The following is a 23,540-nucleotide window of genomic DNA, read 5'->3' as shown; positions in this document are numbered from 1 at the left end:
GGGTATTTGCCCATCTTGTAGCTAGCTGGGGGAATCTATTATGGTATATTTGTTTGTGTATATATATATATATGTACATACATGCTTATTTTTTGTTTGCTCTTTACTATTTGGAACCATTTGTATTTATCCAAATTTAGCCTTCCTGGAGGGCACCTGGCATCTGGGACAAGAAACACTGAGGAAAATGGTGTCGGCTGATGCCTTTATACCCGAATAACTGCAGCTATGACGTCGGGTGAAGTGCGACACCAGCCGAGGCCAGACCCAGACTTTGGAATCCGGCCGACCGAAGGGCTGCCTGACGACAGGACAACCCATTTGTAAGGACCGCAGATGCATGCCTATCGGACATCTACATTTATGGTAGGTAGAAAACTGTACTCTATATATATATATATATATATATATATCTATATCTATCTATATATATATATATATATATATATATATATATATATATATATATATATATACACACACACACACACACACCCACATATATATATATATATATATATATATATATATATATATATATATATATATATAAATATAATGTGTGTGTGCGTGCATATGTAATTCTTCAACAAATAGACAATATGGCTAATGAAATCAGTAATGATCTCTTCAGAGAGTCTGTAAACCAATTCAGACTGTTGCCTTTAAGGTTGGAAAGAATGCCATAAATACGATTTTATAGCTACCTGCTGTATGCAGACATCCACTGGCACCCTAATACCCTGATATACCTGGCTAAACCTGTTGGTCTTTACCAAAGGATGTGAAGATGCAGTTATTAAACATTCAGTATGATAGCTACTTTGCTCGACCCCCTTTCCAAAAACATACTTAAGAAGCTGGAAGGAAAAGTTGGAGACTTTTTGGAATCATTGAAACAACACCCGCATCCCATAATATAGCAGGTTATCTGATCACACAGTAGATCTGTCCAGTTCCGGTTGAAAAGAGCCTTTGAAAAGGAACAGACATGGAGAATTGCAAAGTCCAGTGCAGACAATAAAGTAGGAGAAAGGTGAAAAAGGTTCCTTTCCAGTCGCAGAGAATACTCAGTCAGGGCTGACTCTGCAGTCCTCGCCCAACTGCCTTCTGTTCTCCCACTTGTATCTTGGGAGGAAGACTGTCTTGTTTTGAGGAAATCTGCTAACCTCAGACCATATGGGTAAGGAGGAGAATAGATGTAGGTAATTTCCTCATTGTTTGGATATAGCCGCAAAACAACTCTATGAACCTGTGGTGATCTTTCACAGGTGTTGATCTCTTTGTAAGAAAGTGTGCTGTAGAATTCGCAAGATGCTAATTTAACCAGATTTGTTCCTTGAAGCTACCACTCAGTATACAAGCAAAGGCAGTAGATTACGCTTTGAAAAAGTGCAGGATAAATGTAAGTTAATAATGTCCATAACTGTTACATTTATCTGCAGGGTGCAGTTTTTATTTCTACTTAATTGATGCTTATATGTAGTAACAGCATAGAGTGTCTGCAGTTCAGCACGTAAAAGTTGTGTAGTTGCAGTGTTCTGGTGCCCTGCTCATTTTTTGTGGTTAGATGTTCTTCATCTCACATTGCTGCAGTCCTTACACTTGGGTAGACCGCTGTCCTCGGTCGGCCCGAATATCAAAGTATAAGGCTGACGTCGGTCAAGGCGCATCTGACTGACATCAGGACGTCAGGGTACAAATGCGCATGACCGACGTCATATCCTCAGTCTTTTTTGCCGCATGGTCCGATGCAGAAGCAGCATTGCAAGTGCCGGTTGGCGTTCTGAAATTTTTCGATTTGAGTTTCAGACCGAGTCAAAGTTGGCTAAGTACCCGTTGGGAATATTTTAGTTTTTCTTGCCTCAGTGATTTACCGGATGTCAGAAAAAGTAAATAATTGTATTTCTTGTGGGAAACAGATATCATAGAGATTATCATACTTTGTGTATTCCTTGTTTAGGGCCTGAGCACGGCGTTGTTGGGTGTCGCTCTTGTGCTAGATTCAATAAGCGCACTATAAAGAGAAGGTTAGATTGTGCCAGGTTAGTCTTGAAGCGGTGCAATTATAAAATGCCGCCAGATGCTCCGGCGCCCGCTTCTTGAAGAAGCGCAAGGACAAAGCAGTTAAGCCTAGGTTAGAAGAACCGTCCCGGACGCCGGTTCTTTAGAGGTGTCGGTGGAGCGGTGGTTCCACCGAGGTTTCTTTGGGATCCCAGGGAGAGACTTTGTTATTGCAGGATGTGGCCTCTCAGGAGGCAGGTCAGGCTGAAGGGGCTTCTCAGGTTACTGTACTCCCTCCCTTCCTAGGGTGGTTAGGCCCTCTCCTTCTGTTTCCAAGGCTTCTCCCAGAGGCAGGCCAGGTTTAGCTTCAGTTGGTGTCACCCCTAGTTCTTCAGGAACTGTGCCCAAGAAGCATATGCTTAAAATGGCAGAAGATTTGATTACTTTGATTAGGGATCTTTGCCCCTCCTGATAAGAGGCCTAGGGTGGAGCCTGAGCTTGGGAGTTTTGAGCAGGCTTCGATGTTTCAGAGTCTCGGCTGAAGACTTGCAGGAGTATTCTCCTTATTCTGATTCTGATGTGGATGATTCTACTCCTTCTGCTTCTCCTCCTGAGGATTTTTCTTTTTCAGAAACTCTTCATTCCATGAGGGAGCATTTTAAGTGGGAAGGTCAGGACTTCTCTGATTCCAGGAAAAGGCTTAGGGAATTTTTGTTTTTACCCCAGCATAGGCCTTTGGCTATACCTCCTGTTTTCGATGTGGTGGAAGATGTTTTTACAGAGGCTTCTCTTAATCCTGATTCTTTGCCTCCTGCTCCTGTTAAACCGGATAGGTATTACAGGGTGCCTGAAGCTCATAAGTATCTTTTTAAGAGTCCTAGGGCAGACACAGAAACTGTTAGTCAGGGGCCTAAAGGTGTTAAGGCTTCTGTTGTCAAGAATCCGGTTCCTACAGATAAAGAGGCCAGGGCCTTGGATAGATGGGGAAAGAAAGTTTATACTTCTTCCACTCTAGCTATGAGGGCTTTGAATTTCCAGTTTCACATGTTGAAATACTAAAACTATCTCCTTTCACAATTGAAGTCTAAGGTTGATGCTCTGGCGGAAGGTATTGATTGTAAAGAGTTACAAGATTTAGTACATGTTTCAGAACAGGTGGGTAAGCATTCTTTGCAATGTGGTTTTGATGCTGTACAGGCCTCGTCTAGGGTGGCTGCCACTGGGTCAGTTCTTCGCAGGCACGCCTGGCTGAGGGATCAGAATTTATCTGACCATGTTAAAACAAGGATTTTAGATGCTCCTTTACAATCTGATGTGTTGTTTGGTTCTCCTGTTGAGGCAGTTTTAAAGAAAATGGAAGACAAGGCTAAGTCTATGCAGACTGTTAAAGATTTTTGCAGGTTCAGCCTCCAAAGTTTAGTAGAAATTGGCCTACTAAGGGGTGGACGTATCCTTCTTATGATTCCCAGTCTAGGGGTAGATCTAGACGTGGTAGGGGCAGAGCTCAGGGCTCTTTCAGGCCTAGAACAGGGAGTTCTCCTGCACAGTCTTGGGTGAGGGCAGGGTCAGTCCTTTCGTAAACAGACCCAATGACCTACCTTTTCAGCTGCCAGAGCCTTCTCGTCTGGCAGCACCTTTGGGAGGAAGGTTGGCACTTTTCAAAGAAAATTGGAGTTTAATTACCCAAGACAGATGGGTATTGGATATCATACACCACGGTTACAGGTTTTATTTCCATACCTTGCCTCCTTTCAAAGGCATGCCAGACGTTCCTCCTCAACAAAGAATAGAGGCTCACAAGCAAATTTCTCTGTTACTCCAAATAGGGGCCATACAGCCGGTCCCTATGCCAGAAGTGGGCCTAGGATTTTATTCTCGCCTGTTCCTAGTACCAAAGAAAGGGAACACGTGGAGACCAATTTTGGACTTATCTATCCTCAACACTTATCTGGACATTCCCAAGTTCAAAATGTTGACGTTACAGCAGCTTTTACCTCTGCTGGGCAAAGATCATTGGATGGTAACTTTGGATCTCAAGGAGTTTCATCTTCATGTTCCTATCAGACTGAGTTGCAGGAAGTATCTGCGTTTTCGAGCTGGGACTTCTCATTATCAGTTCTCTGCATTGCCCTTTGGCTTATCTACTGCGCCCAGAGTGTTCACGAAAGTTCTGGCTCCAGTGATAGCTTTCCTCAGGTTAAAAGGAATACAGATCTATCCTTATTTGGACGATTGCCTGATTCTGGCTCAAGGAAGGGACGAGCTTCTTCATCATTTGGATTATGTGATAGCAGTGCTAAGATGCCTGGGGTATTCTGTGAACGAAATAAAGTCCAGTCTAGTACCCTCTCAGGACATGTGCTTTCTGGGTGTGAGACTGAATACAGCATCCCAGATGGCCTTTTGACCCCGGACAAACAAAAGAATCTTTCCCTTTACTTTCATCAGTTGTCTCATCAGTCCAGGCTGACTGCAAGGACAGTCCTTCAAGCCTTGGGGTTCATGGCATCTTGTATTCTGGTGCTTCCCAATGCCAAACTGCATATGAGGAAGCTACAATGGTATCTCAAAAATGTATGGACACAGCACTGCCAGGATTTGGACACTGTCATTCAAATAATACCTTGCATTCAAAAGGAATTGTTGTGGTGGGCTCAGGAATGTCACCTAAACAAGGGACTCTCTGTGACCCGGACAGAGGCGAGTCAGATTCTAACGACAGATGCCTCAGACAAAGCTTGGGGAGCTCATCTGAATGGAAAGTGGATACAAGACAAGTGGCCTGCCAGACTACAACATCTACATATCAACTTGAAAGAGATGTTAGCAGTCCAGTTTGCATTAATAGCTTTCAAGGATTTACTTCTTCCAGGGCAGGTGTTGATTCTAACAGACAACACAACTGTCATGTGGTACATCAACAAGCAAGGCGGAACACATTCTTATCCTCTATGCAGGCAAGCAATGATCTTGTGGGAGACTGCTCTCAGTTTACAGCTAAATCTTCAGGCAAGGTTTCTGCCGGAGCACAGAACTCCTTAGCAGATGTGTTGAGCAGACAAATTATGGATCCCCACGAGTGGAAATTGGATCCTCATGTATTTCAGAAATTGACAGTGTCATGGGGAACTCCAGACATAGATCTGTTCGCTTCTCCACTAAACCACCAGCTGCCAAAGTTTTGCACAAAAAGGTTTCATCCCACAGCTTGGAAAGTGGATGCTCTTTCTTTCAATTGGAGCAATCTTCATGTGTATGCCTTTCCGCCTCTGCCTCTCCTCCCTAAGGTACTACTAAAGGCCAGACAAGACAAGCCAAGGATGATTTTGATAGCTCCAGATTGGCCTCGACAGCATTGGTACCCATTACTGAGAAGCCTGGTGGAAGCCTCCATGGCCTTTGCCTTGATTCCACACCTGTTGTCTCAGGAGGACAGTCATTTGCTCAATGTCAAGCTTCACTCTCTGCACCTAACAGCCTGGCATATTCTGTTTTGAACCATAGTGGGCCTCCACTTCCACAGCAAGTTTTGAATGTTATTTTGGAAGCTAGAAGGCCTAGTACAAGGAAAGTGTACGCAGATAAATGGAAGAGATTTTTATTTTGGAGTGCAGCAAAGGATTTTGATGTTTCTGAGCCTAATTTAAGTGTGGCTCTTCAATATCTTACTGAGTTACTGGACAAAGGTTTGTCCTTCTCTTCTATTAAGGTTCATGCTGCAGCAATTTCGCTCACTATGATTGTGACCCACCATTGTTTTCTCATCCTTTGTTCAAGCAATTTCTTAGAGGGGCAAAGAATATAAGACCCCCACGAAGAGCTCCTACTCCTGCTTGGGATCTCAATTTTGTGTTGGAGAAACTCACTCTACAACCTTTTGAGCCTGCAGCTACTACTGAATTAAAATTTTTATCATGGAAGACTGCTTTTTTGTTGGCTATTACCTCTGCAAGAAGGGTTTCTGAGTTGCAGGCCCTTATGGCGGTTGAGCCTTTCTTAATTTTCCATAAGGATAGGGTATCTTTACGTACTAATCCTTCCTTTATGCCTAAAGTGGTTTCTAGTGTGGCTTTAAACCAAACTATTCATTTGCCTACTTTTATGCAAATCCCCAAAATAAAGGGGAAAAGATTTTGCACACTTTAGATGTACACAGGCAGTTGCGATATTATTTGGACAGAACTAAAGGGTTCAGGCAGTCTCAGCAGTTATTTGTTTCTTTTGCTTTGAGTTCTCAGGGCAAGCCTGTGTCAAAACAAACTATTTTTAAGTGGATTGGGTTTTGCATTGCCTTCTGTTATTCCCATCATGGCAAGGAGATTCCAGCTGGGATTAGGCCTCATTCCACTAGGGCTACTGCCACTTCTACAGCTTTTTTGAGGGGGGTGGCAACTAAGGATATTTTGGAGGCAGCTACTTGGAGTTCAGTGCATACTTTCTCTAGGCATTATCACCTACCACTTTACTCTAAATCCAGGGCTGGTTTTGCCACTGCTGTTTTGCAGGGCATTTTGGCAGCTCCTGCTTCCTTATAGTTTGGCCATCCTCCCTTACCTCTGCTTTGGGATTCTACCCAAGTGTAAGGACTGCAGCAATGTGAGATGAAGAACATAGTACAGTTTTGTACCTACCATAAATGTAGATGTTCGAAGATCCACATTGCCGCAGTCCAATTTACCCTCCCTCCTTCCCCTCTGTAGTTAGAGGCGGTTGTGTGGGTTGGGTTGTCAATATGATGTATATTGTATATATTGTACATATTTTTAGTGTTAGGATGGTTGGTTGTTTGTTTGCTGTCTTTTGGTTTTGACCTTTATTTTTAGGGTCTTCTGACATCTGGGGCAAGAAAAGACTGAGGATATGACGTCGGTCATGCGCATTTGTACCCTGACGTCCTGATGTCAGTCAGATGCGCCTTGACGGACGTCAGCCTTATACTTTGATATTCGGGCCGACCGAGGACAGCGGACTACCCAAGTGTAAGGACTGCAGCAATGTGGATCTTCGAACATCTACATTTATGGTAGGTACAAAACTGTACTTTGTCAGCATCCCTGTAGACCTGCAAAATGTAAAGTGTAATAATCACTTTTAAATTGTTTTGTAGTTTTGTTACGAGTTCTTTTCAGTAGTCCTCATGCTTGTGTGCACTGTAGTAGTTTCAGTTAGTTGTCAAGTATGTCCAAGTATCCTTTACTAAATAGGGCATGACTTGGAACTTAACTTCTTTAGAAGAGTAGATGCACATATATTTTTTCTAAGTATGCTGGTAATTTGTTGTGCATTATGGTTTATGTCAGTAATTGGGTAATTTGTGTTTTTCAGATCACACTGATTGGATATTGAGAATAAACAGAGCTGAAGCATATGCTGGTCTGAAACGGTTCAGGGCAGCAGCTGATGAGCTGGATTCACTACAGTCAGAATTCCCCGGCTATTCTGAGGTAAGCTAATAAAAGGGACATTTGCTGGTCAGGCATCTTGATACTGTTTGGATGAAGTAAAATGTTGATTTGCATAAATTTCATGCATTTAACTTAGGAAAATTTTAAGGGAAAGTACAAAAATTCTGTTTCTTTTAAATTTTAATAGGTTCACAGATAAGCACTAAGCAGTCTGTCAGGCGACCATTACAAGCCTAGTTAAAAAAAAATCTATATATATCTATATATATGTATATATATATATATATATATATATATATATATATATATATATATATATATATATATATATATATGAGTTCCCCACAGCCTCGAGGAGGTCAAGACAAAGTAAACCAGGGTGAATTTTAGGTTGCCCATCTGATTATCTAGGTTTGCCTTGGAAGTGAAAGTTTGTTTTATAGTTGAAGGATACATTGGGATATGAATTTCTCATGCCAATGTGTCTTGTTTATCTACTGATGAAAATTTAGTTGCTTTAGCCAGGTATTTGAGGTACCATTTGTTTACTGAAGGAATAGAAGGTCAAAGAAGGTAATGATCTTTCATGCCTCTAAATGCTAGACACAAATTTCCATGGAGGAGTCTGTAAGAGACTGAGTGCAGAGAGAGAGAGGGCTGCCAGTCTGTCCTGATAACTAAGATTTTTTTGAGGCTACTGATCTTTTTTAGTTTTTTATGAAAGAAGCATTTCTTGAGAACTGGTGAAATAAGAAAGTCTTAAGTTTGTCTTTGTGTAGATGTTTAGTTAGCATTTTTGAACCTGCCGCTTAGCAGAGTACATTACTTCCCTTTTTCTAAGCTATTCAGAGACCTATATACCCTGAACCAATTTCCAGTCAAGTATGCGTTTCCTGTTCAGCCCTAGATTAAGGGTTAATACAGCTGTTACAATACCCCACCAGTCCTAAGACTGCCTTGTGATTCCCAAGTATTCAGTCAACTGTATTAACATATTTACTGTGCAAGTAAAATTTCTTTAGTCCTCCCAGCCCAACCATGTAGCACATTCCAGCTCCCCATGGATCCTCTTATTTCTTGCCCTAGCTGGTCATTAGCCACTTCCAGTGAGCATGAAAGTCAAATGGTGCTGGGCTGTCATCCTGAGTAGATCTTTTATTCTGAGTATGCCTAATCTCCCATTGAAAGTATCCACAAATACTCCCATGTTATGTGTACAGTGGGCCCATTAAGAGGGTTCTCTTTATCCAAGCAAGCCACTTTCTCCTCTCGCAGCCCCTAGCTCTCTTTAGGATGCTGATGCTCCCACTAGGATGCCCAATCCTTGCCAGTGCATCTCCTAGCAGGACACTTGTCCCCGAGACAGATGCACCTTCCTCCTCTTCCCCCAAAAGATGAGCATCTTATTCCCATCCCCATATCCTTGCTCACTGCTTTGGTACTACCTGCGCCAGTGATTAAACCTGCGCTGACTGGATCGTAGTAGGAGCTTTGTCCATGTATGCAATGGTGCTAACTACTGGTCAGGTAAATAAACAGTTTCAAAGACCATTTTTAACCATGACTCAGGCTAAAGGCAGACATTGTAGAATGCAAGATGACAGATGCAGCTAATAACAAAAAATCATGACGTTTGGTGCTTAAAGGATTGCAAATCACATAAAATGTTATTAGCAGCTGTTTCATATCCAATTGAAAAGCACTTCCCTTGTGTTTCATTGCAAGAAAATTGGTTGAAGTGTCAACCAGATGAAGTTAACAATAGGAAGCATTTTTTTCACAGGTGGGCAGCTACACTCACACCCTATAGCTTCATGTTTGCACAAGATAAAAAAGTCAAGTCCATAAGCTTTTAATCAGTACTGTTACACCAGGGGTGTCCAAACAACGGCCTGCGGGCCAACTACGGCCCGCGATCCATTTTTAATTGGCCCGCAGCAAATTCCAAAAATCTACCAAAATATGGCCCGCACATGAACCTGGCGGTATTGCATTTCTTGGTTTTAAACCACAGGTAAAGAACAGTGCAAAAACAAAAAAATAGTAAGCAACCACAAAGCACTGTATCGAGGAGAAACCAAGCACCGGACAGCTCTAGGATACACAAACAGTTCATTCAATCCAGATAAAACGTGAAACGCTTGACGAAACGCCGTGTTTTTCGTCTATACAACAGACTTCATCAGACAACGAGAATAACATTACCCCAACATATTTATAAGCTTTGGAGATTCAAACCCTCCAATAACATTACATCTCATGAATATGCAATTAGGCTAAGGCATAATAAAATAATAACTCAAAGTTTAAAACCTATTGTACGCAACAATCACTGACCTTGCATTTGAAAAGAACACGTGTTTTTAACTCCCAAATCATAACTGAATGCTATAATGTTGGTGATCGCCAACAAAACTGTAAACACACAAATAACTATATGCATTAGTAAATGAATGAGTAAACAATTGAATGCGACCTCATACGAAGAAACGGAAGGGTACATAACTTGATTTATCCCAAAACTAATACAACACTCCCCTCCAGTGGACAAAAGCCAAAGTTACATACAAAAATGAATCAAGATAAAACATTATATACTTAAAATTCAAACATAGCAATGAATAAAAACTTAATGAATCCATAGACGAAAAAAGCGGAGTTTCGTCAAGCATTTCATGTTTTATGTGGATTGAATAAACTGTTTGTGTATCCTAGAACTGTCCGGTGCTTGGTTTCTCCTCGATACAGTGCTTTGTGGTTGCTTACTAGTTGATTTCTTGGTTTTAACTCTAGGGGTGGAGCTACTGAGTTGATCAAGGCAGTTCCTCTACAAAACCAAATTAAGGAAAGAAAAATTTTGCCACAGAGCACTGAAAATGACAACACCAAAGAAACGCAAGATAGCAAGTGAGTGTAGAAAATTTCAGACACGGTGGGAAAATGAATACTACTTTATGGAAGTCAAGGGGAAGTGTGTGTGTTTGATTTGTAATGAGAGTGTCGCAGTGTTGAAGGAGTACAATGTAAGATGACACTACGAAACCAAACATCAGACCTACATGTCCTACACTGGTGTGGAACGAGAACAAAAGGTTAAGCAGATGACAACTAGCTTGCTAGCTCAACAACAGTATTTTTCCCGTGCCAAAAAAACTCAAGAAAATGCCACAATAGCCAGCTGTGAGGTGGCTCAACTCATTGCCCAGCATAGGATGGCTTTTTCAGATGGTGAATTTTTAAAACATTGACTCACTAAAGTTGCAGGAATAATGTGCCCAGAAAAAAGTCAAAAATTCGACAGTGTTAGCCTATCAAGGAACACAGTTGTGCGGCGAATCGAAGACTTGTCAGCCAACGTAAAACATCATCAACTATCAGACAAAACGTGCTTTTGATTTCTACTCCATTGCATGTGATGAGAGCACAGACGCCACAGATACCGCACAGTTATTCATTTTTTTGCGGGGTGTTGACAATAACTTTTGCGTTACGGAGGAGCTGCTTGATCTCAGCAGTCTAAATACCACAACAACGGGTAAAGACATTTTTGAAGCTGTGTCAAATGCAGTTGACAAGATAGGACTTAAATGGGACAAGTTGTGTGGAGTTACAACGGATGGAGCTCCAGCTATGACAGGCGAGCGCAAAGGAATGGCCTCTGTGGTGTGCACCAAGGTGCAGGAGAGCGGAGGTGAGGCAGTTAAAATGCACTGTATCATCCACCAAGAAGAACTCTGTGCCAAGACAGTACAGCTTAATGATGTGATGAACACTGTTGTGAAAACAGTAAACCCAATTAGAGTACAAGCTGTCTACCACAGAGAATTTCAAACTTTCTTAAGTGACGTTGATGCTGAATATGGGGACCTGCTCTACCATTCAGAAGTATGCTGGCTAAGTCATGGCTCCGTGCTTCGGCGGTTTTATTCTCTGAGATCAGAGATCGACCAGTTTTTGAAAGAAAAGGACCGACCTCTTCACGAGCTGAGTGACCCTCTATGGTTGGCAGACCTGGCATTTTTAGTTGATCTCACTGAACACCTCAACACACTCAACAAAAACCTACAAGGTAAAGACCAACTCGTACCACAGCTTCACGCACACATGAAAGCGTTCTGTGTGAAGCTCCGACTGTTTGAGGCACAGTTGCGCACCTTCAATGTCGCACACTTCCCCACACTGTCAGAAATCAGATCTGTATTTCCAAAGGTCGATCTCTCTGGTAAAAAGGGGAAAAAGTGTTTGTGATCACATTCCTCCTGACAGAATTTTCTCAGCACTTCCAAGATTTTTCTACTATTGAGAACGATATCAAGCTGTTTGCGACTCCCTTCATGATAAATGCAGAAGACGTGGAAAAGAGTCTGCAATTAGAACTTATAGAAATGCAGTGTGATGATTCTCTGAAGAATCAACATCAGCTTCTCTCTTTACCTGACTTCTACCGGAGCTTGGAAGAAGCCAAGTTTCCTCTGATGAGACGCCACGCAAAAAGAATGATGAGTCTGTTCGGCTCAACATACATATGTGAACAAACATTTTCTCTGACGCTAAACAAAAGTAGATTGAGAACCAAGATGACCAACGACCATCTCTGTGACGTCCTTCGCATCTCAACCACAAAACTGATTCCGGACCTGCCAGCAATCCTGCAGGCCAAAGCGCAACTTCATTGTTCCCACTGAGCGCAACCGTGTTCCCGAGTTCAGAATATATAATTACACGTTCCATGTGTTATTATTAAGCCCTATTACTTAGTAAATGTAATCATTTTATGTTAATAGCATTTTTAAAACAAATATTAGTTGATCTGTTAACAATCCAAACTTATTTGCATAACAAGCTTGAAATATAGTATATAATTTATTTTATATCCCCACCCCTTCCAGGTCTGAAAAGAAGGACCACCATCCAGAAGCAATCAGAGGCAGCTGTTTTGAGAATTAACTGCCAACCTTTTTTGTTTTAAAAAAAAAATCCTATTCATGAAAAGCAGTGTTGTAGGCTGATTGATTTAGTTTACTTAAAATTAAATAAACCAGGTGAGGCAATATATACTTCACCTCGAGTGAGTGGCCCGGCTGTTTGTGTATTTTACCGCATATGGCCCTTGGTGAAAAAAGTTTGGACACCCCTGTGTTACACAAACATAAACTGTGCAGGCAGTGATTTTCTATTGTGAAAACAGTTGGAAGTCTGTACCTAACACGGGTTCAGAGGTAATGGATGTACTTGAGGCAGCACAGTGAGAGAGAGGCCAACATTTGATCTTGAAACTGAAAGCATCAAACAGTTTTCCTAATGTCAAGAGGCAAGGCATTCCAGTAAGTAGATCTTTTTAACAGTAAACCCACCTTCAGAAGAGGGCATAGTGTAGTTGAGATGGTATGATACAATGGCTGTGCCATTCAGGTATTTCATAAAATAAAAGGCCAGGAGAATTGTTGGCAAGGAATGAGCAATAATTACTGAAGATTAGTTTGTGAAGGAATATGACAAAGAGAAGGCAGTTTTTTTGGGCTGCATAAAAATATTAGAAAAATGAGGTGACATTGCTGCTGACTTTCAGGTTTGCTGAAAGCAACTTGTAAATGATAGTTACTGTAACAATACTGAAAGGAAGTAAGTGGAAGTATATCTGGCATAGCTACATTATTGTCAGTCATTTTTCTAGATCTATGTAGTTGCCTTGTACACAGTTTTAGTTGCTGTCTTACCAGTGCACAAAAGTAGTCCATATGAACCTGTATGTAAATGGAAAGGGGGGGTCTTAGGAGCGGCCAAAATGTTTAAGGGTTGGAACTAAAAGAGAAAAGGTAATCGTATATGTTATTAATTGTCAGAGAAAGTATGCTGAAGTCTTTGGCTGAATAAAGTGTTCCCAGACGTCGTAGAACGAGTTTTAGAGTTTCTGGTCATCATGCCCCATCCCCTGTAAACATGTCCCAGAATGAGAAGTCCCCCAGAGGTTTATGTTGATAGCTTGTACAATGTATTGTAACCTATACCTGAGTAAAATCAGCTCACATGCTTGAAGTGCATTGGTGGGATGACAGTTTTTGCTAGGAGGGTAATTCTAGTTTATATGGTAGGCTACAGAACAACGAAACAAGCCCTGGTTTTTACTTCCTTGGAGGAAAACAATTGTATAAAACTTGAACCAATTCAAATGCTGGCAAGGAAGGAACCGAGAACTTGCTGCTAAAAACTTACTTATTCTTTCAACACACAAATGCTTATGTCTATCTCTGAAGACTTCATCAGACAGTTATACACACTAACCACTCCTTAATGTAACCTCAAAATAAGTTGTTACCCTCAAATAAATAACACAATACATATCAGTAGATTACATTAAAAACGCATGCATACCCCTTAAGTATTCTTTTAAAAAATGCCTATTCGTCCTTTTTAATATCATTTTATAATGGATACTGTCATTCAGACCCAGTGGAACATTTGCATATAACCTGATCTGCCATACTATCAATATGTGGTTTTATTCATCATCCCTAATACCCACATAAAGATCATCTTTAACAACTTCTATCACATCACATACAAACTTTTAAAATTAGGACATAACTGAGAATGCCTAAAAAGGGCATTTGTTCTTAACCTTGATAGCGTGCATATATTTACATAATCTTTGTTCAAGCTTCTTGCTTGTTTTTTTCTATATAAAGACTTTCACAAGAAACACAAGATGTTCTTCGTGTTTCACTGTTGCAGTCATTGCATTTGAAATATCCTGCTGCCAGGTTGCCCTCAGCCGGCTTGAATTCCAAAGCCTTGGGTCCTCTGTCGGCTGCTATCGCCCCTTCCCTGACGTCAGGTCGTCAGGGGTATAAACGAAGCAGCCGATGCCATTTTCTTCAGTCTTTCTTGCCACGCGGTGCCCGAAGCAGAAGCAGTTCGCAAGTGCCGGTCGGCCGACTCCTGAGATTTTCATGTTTGAGTTTCATATCCAAGGTCTTTAATAAAGCTAAGTACCCCATTGGGGAAACTTTTTTTCTTGCTCCAGATCGATGTCAGAAAAAGTTAATAATTGTAAGTTAATAATTGTATTTCTTGTGGAAAGCAAATACCTCATAAGGACTTTCATTCTTACTGTATTCCTTGCTTAAGCCCTGATCACAACGTTACTGGTTGTCGGTTTTGTGCTAGATTTAACCAACGCACTGTTAAGCATCGGTATGATTTTGCATTAAACTTTTTTGGACGCCGGTTTAATTTATCCTGAAATGTTGTCGGATAGCCATCCGACTACCGGAGTTCACAAAAAACGCAAAGAAAAAGAAAAACAACCGAGGCCCAAAACCGACAACAAAGCTTCTCCTAAGCCAGTCACTGGTTCGCCGGTTCTCGGTGAGGAGCTTTTGCAGCCCCTGACGCCCGCTACTTTAGAGTCGCAGGCCGCTACCGACTCCCACATGGAGTCGGCTATGCCGCTGGATACTCAAGGTATTAGAGCCTCAGACGCTAATTCCTCAGTTGGGTCTGGAGCCGCTGAGCAGGCACCGGCTTCTGAGGGTGTATTCAGACATAAACATCTTTACATTAAAATGACTTCACCTTTTAAAGCAAGGAAACAAGCTCAAGAGCCAAGTGGACAGGCCTCTATGCCCAAAAAACAGATGCTCAAAATGGCCTAAGACTTAATTACCTTGATCAGGGATTTCCATCCCCCTCCTGATAAGAGGCCTAGGCAAGAGATTAACTATGAATCTTCAGATCAGGTCTCTATTTCTTCTGATCAGGAATATCCCCCCCCCCCCCCCATGACGATTCTGATGATGAAGAATCTATACCTTCAGCATCCCCTCCGGAGGACTATTCTTTTGAAGAAACCTTGCATACCATGAGGGAGCATTTCCCCTGGGAGAGCCAAGATTTTTCAGAATCTAAAAAGAGGCTCAGAGATTTCCTTTTACTACCTCAGGACAGGCCTCTAGCCATTCCACCTGTGTTAGACATTGTAGATGATGTGTTTTCGGAGTCTAGTCTGACCCCTGACTCCTCACCCCCAGCTCCTGTTAAGCCTGACAGATGTTATAGGGTTCCTGACTCTCACAAATTTCTTTTTAAAAACTCTGCTGCTGACCCAGAAACTATTTCACAGGGTCCAAAGGGAGTTGAGGCTTCCACTGCAAAAAACCCAACCCCCTACAGAGATTCAAGGGCACTGGATAGATGGGGAAAAAAGGTTTACACATCTGCAACTGCAACTTTGGCTATAAGGGCCTTAAACTGTCAGTTTCATATGCTCAAATATCAGCAACATGTCATGGGATTGCTTAAACAGAAAATGTTGTTAAACTCTGAATGTGCAGAAAACAAGGAAATGCAGGATTTATTGCATGCGGCTGAACAAGTTGGAAAGCATACTTTGCAGTGTGGTTTTGATTCTTTGGAGGCCTCCTGCAGGGCCGCAGTTATGGGTTCTGTAATTAGGAGACATGCTTGGTTAAAGGAACAAAACCTGCCAGATCATGTTAAAGTTAAATTACTAGATGCACCTTTACAGCATGATACTTTGTTTGGTGTTAAGGCAGAAGAGGTGTTAAAGAAAATGGAGGACAAAGCTAAATCTATGCAAACTGTTAAAGATTTTTTACTAGTACAGCCACCTAGGTTTAGTAGACACTGGCCTATAAAAAATTGGTCCTTTCCTGTGTCAGACAGACCTCAAAGGGGCAGATCCAGACGCAAGGTTCATACAGGTCAAAGCAATGGGGTGCTTCTACCTCCAAAGTTGGAGAAGACAAATCACAAACATACAGGAAACGGTCCCAGTGACTTCCCCCTTCCTGCACCAAGCACTTACTGGCAGCACCCTTAGAGGGAAAATTAGCACTTTTTTCTCAAAATTGGCACATTATAACCCAGGACAAGTGGGTTCTAAATATAGTGTCACAAGGCTACAAGTTCCATTTCCATACTCTGCCAAAGGCAAACGGCTGGCCAGATCTGCCAAAAAATCACTGGGCAGAGGCACAAAGTCTCATTCCTCATGGACATGTGGGCCATTCAACAAGTACCAGAGCAAGAGCAGGGACAAGGATTTTACTCAAGACTGTTCTTGGTACCCAGAAAGGACAAGGCCTGGAGGCCGATACTGGACCTATCTATTCTGAACACATTCCTGGATATTCCAAAATTCAAAATGTTGACTTTGCAGCAGCTTCTGCCCATGCTGGGCTAGAATGCTTGGCTTGTGACTTTAGACCTAAAAGAGGCATACCTGCATGTTCCAATCAGACAATCATGCAGAAGATACCTCAGATTCAAGGCTGGTTCAATGCATTACCAATTCTCTGCACTGCTCTTTGGCTTATCTACAGCGCACAGGGTCTTTACAAAGTGCCTGGCACCAGTAATTGCATTCTGCAGACAAAGAGGAATACGAATATATACTTACTTGGATGACTGTCTCATTTAAGCAGAGAACAAGGACATTCTTCTTCAACATATGGCGTTTGTGAAAAGACTTCTAACATTCTTAGGGTACACAGTCAACAAAAAGAAATTAAAACTAGTACCCTGTCAAGAGATAACATTCCTGGGTGCAAGCTTAAATACAACTGCCCAGATGGCTTATCTCACGCCAGACAAACAAAGGCAACTGACTACCTTTTTCAAAATGTTGGCAACAAAAGCCCAGTTATCTGCAAGAAAAATTCTGCAGGCTTTGGGCTTCATGGCATCCTGCATCCTACTAATTCCATTTGCAAGACTGCATATGAGGAAACTTCAGTGGTACCCAAAAAGTGTTCGGACTCAACATTGCCACAGCCTGGAAACTATCATTACTCTCATTCCCTGCCTGCAAAAGGAGTTTCGATGGTGGGCACAGGCTTGTCACCAGAACAAGGGACAGCCATTCACATTACCCCCAGCCAGGCAGATACTAACAACGGATGCATCAGGTTATGCCTGGGTGGCCCACATGGCAGGAAGAGGCATTCAGGGAACATGGTCTTCAAAACAAATGCATCTACATATCAATCAAAAAGAGATGCTAGCTGTTCAAAATGCACTGACAGCCTTCAAGGACGTACTTCATCCAGGACAACTACTGATAAAGACAGACAACACCACGATCATGTGGTATATAAACAAGCAGGGGGGCACACATTCTTACCCCCTTTTCAGACTAGCCATGACCTTGTGGGACACAGCTTTGACTTGCCAAATACATTTGCAGGCACAATTCCTGCCAGGAAAGGAAAATACTCTGGCAGACGAACTAAGCAGAAACCTCATGGATCCCCATGAATGGAAGCTGGATCCGCAAGTCTTCAGCATGATAACAAGGAAATGGGGATGCCCAGACATAGATCTTTTTTGCCTCTCCTCACAATTGCCAACTAAACATATTCTGCACAAGGACTTATCCCAGACAAGCATGGAAAGTTGACGCCCTCTCTTTCAGCTAGGAAAACCTATCAGTATATTAAACTTGGCAGCATGGCAGATAATGTAGTCACACAAAAAACACCCCTCAGTAAAGCTGTGATGGATGTCATTCTGGAAGCCAGAAGGCCTAGTACTAGAAAGTCTTATGCTGGAAAATGGAAGAGATTCTGTGCTTGGAACCAAGCACAAGGAACTGATACAACTGTCCCAAACATTCCTCAGATTTTGCAATACTTAACTGAGATGCTGGACAAAGGCCTATCGTTTTCATCAATTAAAATTCATGCCTTTGCCATTTCGGCTAATTACAATGCAGAGCCACCACTTTTTTCTCATCCTTTATTAAAACAGTACCTCAGAGGGGCCAAAAATGTAAGGCCTCCACGGAGATTACCAATACCTGCATGGGACCTCAACTATGTCTTGGAAAAGCTCATCCTGCCTCCTTTTGAGCCAGCTGCTACTGCTGATATAAAGGTTTTATCTTGGAAATCCGCTCTGCTCCTAGCAATTACTTCAGCAAGACGAGTTTCAGAGCTACAGACACTCATGGCTGTGGAACCTTTTATCATTTTTCATCCAGACAGGGTCTCCCTGAGGACAAATCCAACATTTATGCCTAAAGTGGTGGCCAGTGTGGCTCTAAACCAAACTATTCATCTGCCAACCTTTTACCCAAAACCACAGAACAAGGGGGAGAGAATTCTGCAATCTTTGGATGTCGGCTTAGATTCTACTTGGACAGAACCAAAGTTTTCAGGAAAACAGCCATTACTAGTGGCATATGCTGCAGGATCACAAGGAAAGGCTATCTCAAAGCAGACTATTTCTAAGTGGTTAGGCCACTGCATTAGTTTCTGCTACTTACACCATGGCAAGCCAGTGCCTAAGGGCATTAGGCCACATTCCACCAGAGTGGCAGCCACTTCAGCAGCCTTTCTCAGGGGAGTGCCAACCAGGGACATTTTCGAGGCGGCCACTTGGAGTTCAGTGCACACCTTTACAAAGCATTATCATCTGCCACTCTACTCTAAATCCAGGGCAGGCTTTGCCACTGCAGTTCTGCAGGGCCTCATAGCTGCTCCTACTGCGGTCTAGCTCCAGCCTCCCAACCGTAGCTTTGGGACTTGACCCAAATGTACTGACTGCAACAGTGAAACACGAAGAACATGGTACAGTTGTGTACACTTATCATAAATGTAGATGTTCGAGTGTATTCATTGTTGCAGTCCAGATTACCCACCCGCCTTCCCCCTTTTTTCTTTGGATCTTATTTTTCCTTCTCTGATTAATACAACCTATGTGGTGTATTTGCTTATAGATGAAGATAACATTTATATTGGTGCATTTCAAAATATATAAATATATATATATATATATATATGTAAAGTCTGGCTACCCTTTTTGGGGGCACCTGACATCTGGGGCAAGGAAAACTGAAGAAAATGGCTTCAGCTGCTTCTTTTATACCCCTGACGACCTGACGTCAAGGAAGGGGCGACAGCAGCCGACGCAGGACCCAAGACTTTGGAATTCAGGCCGGCTGAGGGCAACCTGCCAGCAAGATAACCCAAATGTAATGACTGCAACAGTGCATACACTCTAACATCTACATTTATGGTAAGTTGACACAACTGTACTTTGCTCCATAAACCACATATCCAATATTACAAGTAAAACACCCTGGGTACTAACTACTGTTCAGGTAAATAAACCGTTTCAAAGACAATTTTTAACCATGACTCAGGCTAAAGGCAGATTTTGTAGACTGCAACATGACAGATGCAGCTTGTTGTGTCTTTCTGCTTTTCCCGGTTAGGGGTCGCCACAGCAGAACTCCGGTCCGCTAATGGTTGGTAGTTGATTTTTACGTGCTGAGTTACCAGCCCTGATGCAGAACCTTCAACGAAGGTACGCCCATTCATGCACGTCTCCACGCAGAAGATGCTCTAGCTGAGAATCGAACCGGACAGTGTCTTACTGTGAGGCGATAACGCTACTGCAGCACCACCACTGTGGGTAACATGACAGATGCAGCTAATAGCAATAAATCATAACTTCTGTCGCATTGCAATAAAAACTGCACAATCCAGAAATAAGCCAATGTGCACTGCAGTTCATATACTTGTGTCCACCTCCCCAGATATAATTTTGTCTTCTTGATTCAGAAATTTGTTTCATATTTGTTGCCCTTTTGTTTGTAAAACATGTTATCACCCAATATGTCTTGATTAGCCCAAAAAATATCCCAGTTAATACCTATGATATCTTTAATACTTCCACTGTCTGTGGAATAAACAGTTGGTGGCATGGTTATCTTCCAATCCCCCCTTTTTATGCTAAGAATTTGATCATGTTTCACTTTCAGCTTTGGCATATTAGGTTATATGCAAATATTCCACTGGGTTTGAATGACATTATCAGTCATAAAGTAATGTTAAAAAGGAAGAAAAAGCATACATTTTTTAGTTAATATTTATTAGTTTTAAGAGGTATGAGTGCCTTTTTTAGGCAAGGCTCAAAGGACAAACCAACCACCACCACCGTAACCAGCACAGGAAACCAAAAACTAAGGGTAATGCTACTCAACGCCAGAAGTCTCAACCTCAAAATGCACACACTCGAGTCTCTCCTCAGCATGGAGAAAATCGATGTTTGTGCAGTGACGGAAACCTGGTTCAAGGCTCAAGAGAGCACCCCAGCACTGCCAGGTTACAATTCATATCATACCTTCCGGCCTCAGTTACTGGATCACAGTACAAAGGGCGGAGGTGTATCCATATTCATCAAGGATACCCATATCTCCAGGTTAGTAGCGCAGCATGATGCCCCAGAGATCATCCATGCGCAACTATCAGTAGGCAAAACCACATTTCAAGTCATAGCCGGTTATAGATCGCCCACCATGTCGCAAGATGCTCACTCTGCATTCCTTGAGACATTGGAAAATCTAAAGGTCCTACCCAATACCATAATCTTGGGTGATTTCAACTCCCCTGGTATAGACTGGGCGAACTACCAATGTTCCAACTCCTATGCTCAGCGATTCATAGAATTTATAAATTCAAATGCCCTTGAACAAACTAGTATGTTCCCCCACTAGAGGGGACAACATATTGGATTTAATCATCACAAATATGGGCGCCCATTGTACCACACCCGTTATCACTCCCTCCTTGGTCAGATCCGACCACAAACTGATAACCCTAGACATCCTCACCCCTCCACCTCCCCCAGTCAAAGAAACCATAGTCAAAAACCTTTCCAAAGCAAACTTCAAACTACTTGCATCCGAAGTGGAAAGCTTCACTATTCCCTTGCAGAAGGGTAATGATATCCAGGATGTGGAATCCTACACCAAGGCACTCTATATGCATCTTCAGGATTGCATGGACCGTGCTATCCCAAATAAAACCAAGACTCCTTCCTCAAGCAAGAAGAAACCAGTCTGGTGGACCCCGGCCATAAGCAAACTTTACATTAAAAGGAGGAGACTTATACAAAAAAAGGCCAAATCTCAAGTAGAAAAATCATCCCTGATCAGCATTAGTAAGAAATTGAGGGCCCTCATCAAGTCAACTAAAGCTAATTTTGAAAAGAAAGTTGCCAAGAGTGCCAAGGATAACCATAAAGCCTTCTATGGCTACATCAAAAACCTAAATAGCAACGCTCAGGTCTGTTCTGAACTAGTACAAAATGGAACAAAATACACTTCTGACATTGCCAACATCTTGGCTGACAGGTTCAGTGCAAATTTCTCCCCCCCTCACCACCTACAGGGCCTATTACCATTCCAGGGGATTGTAGAAGTCCAATTATTATTGATAACGTTGGTTAACAAAGCTCTATCTAAAGCTAGAAACACTGCCTCCATGGGACCAGATGGTGTCCCAGGCTGTGTCATACGTGAGCTCCAAAAGGAATTAACCCCGCATCTTAATACCCTGTTCAGTCTCAGCCTCTCCACAGTATATGTGCCCATAGAATGGCACACGGCAACGGTGGTACCACTACACAAGGGTGGGTCCACAACTGACCCTGGGAACTACTGACCAATAAGCCTGACCAGTCTGATCTGTAAGACTATGGAGCGAATATTATGGAACTCATAAATGGAGAGATTGGGAACCTCCAGTCGCTGGACCCCACACAGTTTGGCTTCGTCAAGGGCAGATCATGCCTCCTGAACCTGGTGGATTTCTTTGACACAGTTACTCGGGCTATAGATAAGGGGAAAATACCTTGACCTTGCTAAAGCATTTGACACCATTCCCCATTCAGGTATTATTGATAAGCTCACTAGCCTGGGCATAAACCCTTACTTCACAAGATGGAGTGCAAACTGGCTCTCCGATAGATCCCTTAAAGTAAGAGTAGCGGAATCTATGTCCGAATCCAGACCAGTAACGAGAGGTGTGCCTCAGGGCTCTGTCCTGGGGCCCCTCCTGTTTGGCATATACTTCTCAGAAATACAGGCAAGCACGGAAGGGCTGTGGATGACTAAGTTTGCGGACGACTGCAAACTGGGTGCTGTAATAGTCACTGGCCGACATGGAGATCCTCCAGAAGGGCCTAAATGAGACTGATGCATGGTGTCAAAGCCATGGTCTCAAGCTAAATGCAAAAAAAATGTGTACTAACCCCTTTGGAAAAAACAGAGTACCCGCAAACTACAACATAGGAGGTAATCCCCTGAAATCTGAAGAAGAAATAAGGGATCTAGGGACCCAAGTAGATGGTCAGCTTTCCTTTGATAACCATGTTGCCAAAGTGGTTAGAAAATCCTTCTATGTGACCCATCTGATCACGAAAGGGTTCGCATCAAGATCTAAGGATGTAATGGTGCCCCTGTACTCTTCCCTCATCAGACCCATTATTGAGTACAATGCACCAATTGGAATGTACCTGGTTAGACATCTCCAACAGCTGGAGAGACCACAAAGGTACCTAACCAAGAGGATTACTGGCCTCAAACAGTTGTCGTATGCAGCATGATTGAAAAAGCTAAAACTGTTCTCTGTTGCATACCACTTTCTCAGAGGCAATCTTTGTCTAATGTACAGAGCCATGTCCAACCCAGAATTGTTGAACATGCTCCATCTTAGCAAAACCAAATCTACTCGCTACACGCTCTAGGGATATAAACCTCAACACAACAATGAATAGAACATGCTGGAGGGATAGATTCCCTTCGCAGAGACTTCCCTTACTATGGAACAGGGTCCCGATATACATAACACAGAGCCCCTCACTGTCACTCTTCAAGAGGAACCTCGATGAGTGGATGGGTAACAAAGTTCACACCGGGGATCACACCAACAGCACTACTAGATAGGGGCCAAGGGTACTAGCTGCTAGTACAAGGGTCTAGGGAACTACTAAAGGGGCGGTGAATACCGCACAACATGGCTGGGCTAATGTATGCCTTCGGGCAGATAGCCCAGTACCAACCTATGATACCTATGAACCTATGAGCATGTTTTTAATGTTAATTTGTATTGTGTGTAATTGTCTGACTGTCTTCTGGGAAAGATGAAAGAGTTTGAGCTGAGTTGAATGAGTACATTTTTAAAAGCAAGTTCTCAATTCCTTTGCCAGAATGATAATTGGTTTGAGTTTATGTGGTAGGTTTAGAGTTGACCCTACAGGGACAGTGCTTGCAAAGTGCATGTGTTGGAGGAGCTTCAATTTGATTGTGGCTATTCTGACAAT

At 42.4% G+C, this 23,540-nt stretch overlaps 1 protein-coding gene across 3 annotated transcripts in view; it reads left to right on the top strand.

The window, feature by feature from the left end:
- LONRF1 (LON peptidase N-terminal domain and ring finger 1) overlaps positions 1 to 23,540 on the top strand; it is a 1,181,374-nt gene that overhangs the window by 98,429 nt on the left and 1,059,405 nt on the right. For all 3 annotated transcript variants that reach the window (XM_044062498.1, XM_044062495.1, XM_044062496.1), the window contains exon 2: positions 7,330 to 7,448. In XM_044062498.1, coding sequence (XP_043918433.1) covers positions 7,330 to 7,448 — 119 coding nt within the window. The remainder of the gene's footprint in view (positions 1 to 7,329; positions 7,449 to 23,540) is intronic.

Source organism: Protopterus annectens, chromosome 2.part1 (assembly GCF_019279795.1).
Source record: "Protopterus annectens isolate FY-2018-M chromosome 2.part1, PAN1.0, whole genome shotgun sequence".
NCBI classification, from domain to species: Eukaryota; Metazoa; Chordata; order Ceratodontiformes; family Protopteridae; genus Protopterus; species Protopterus annectens.
This window is presented reverse-complemented; position numbering and strand designations above follow the sequence as displayed.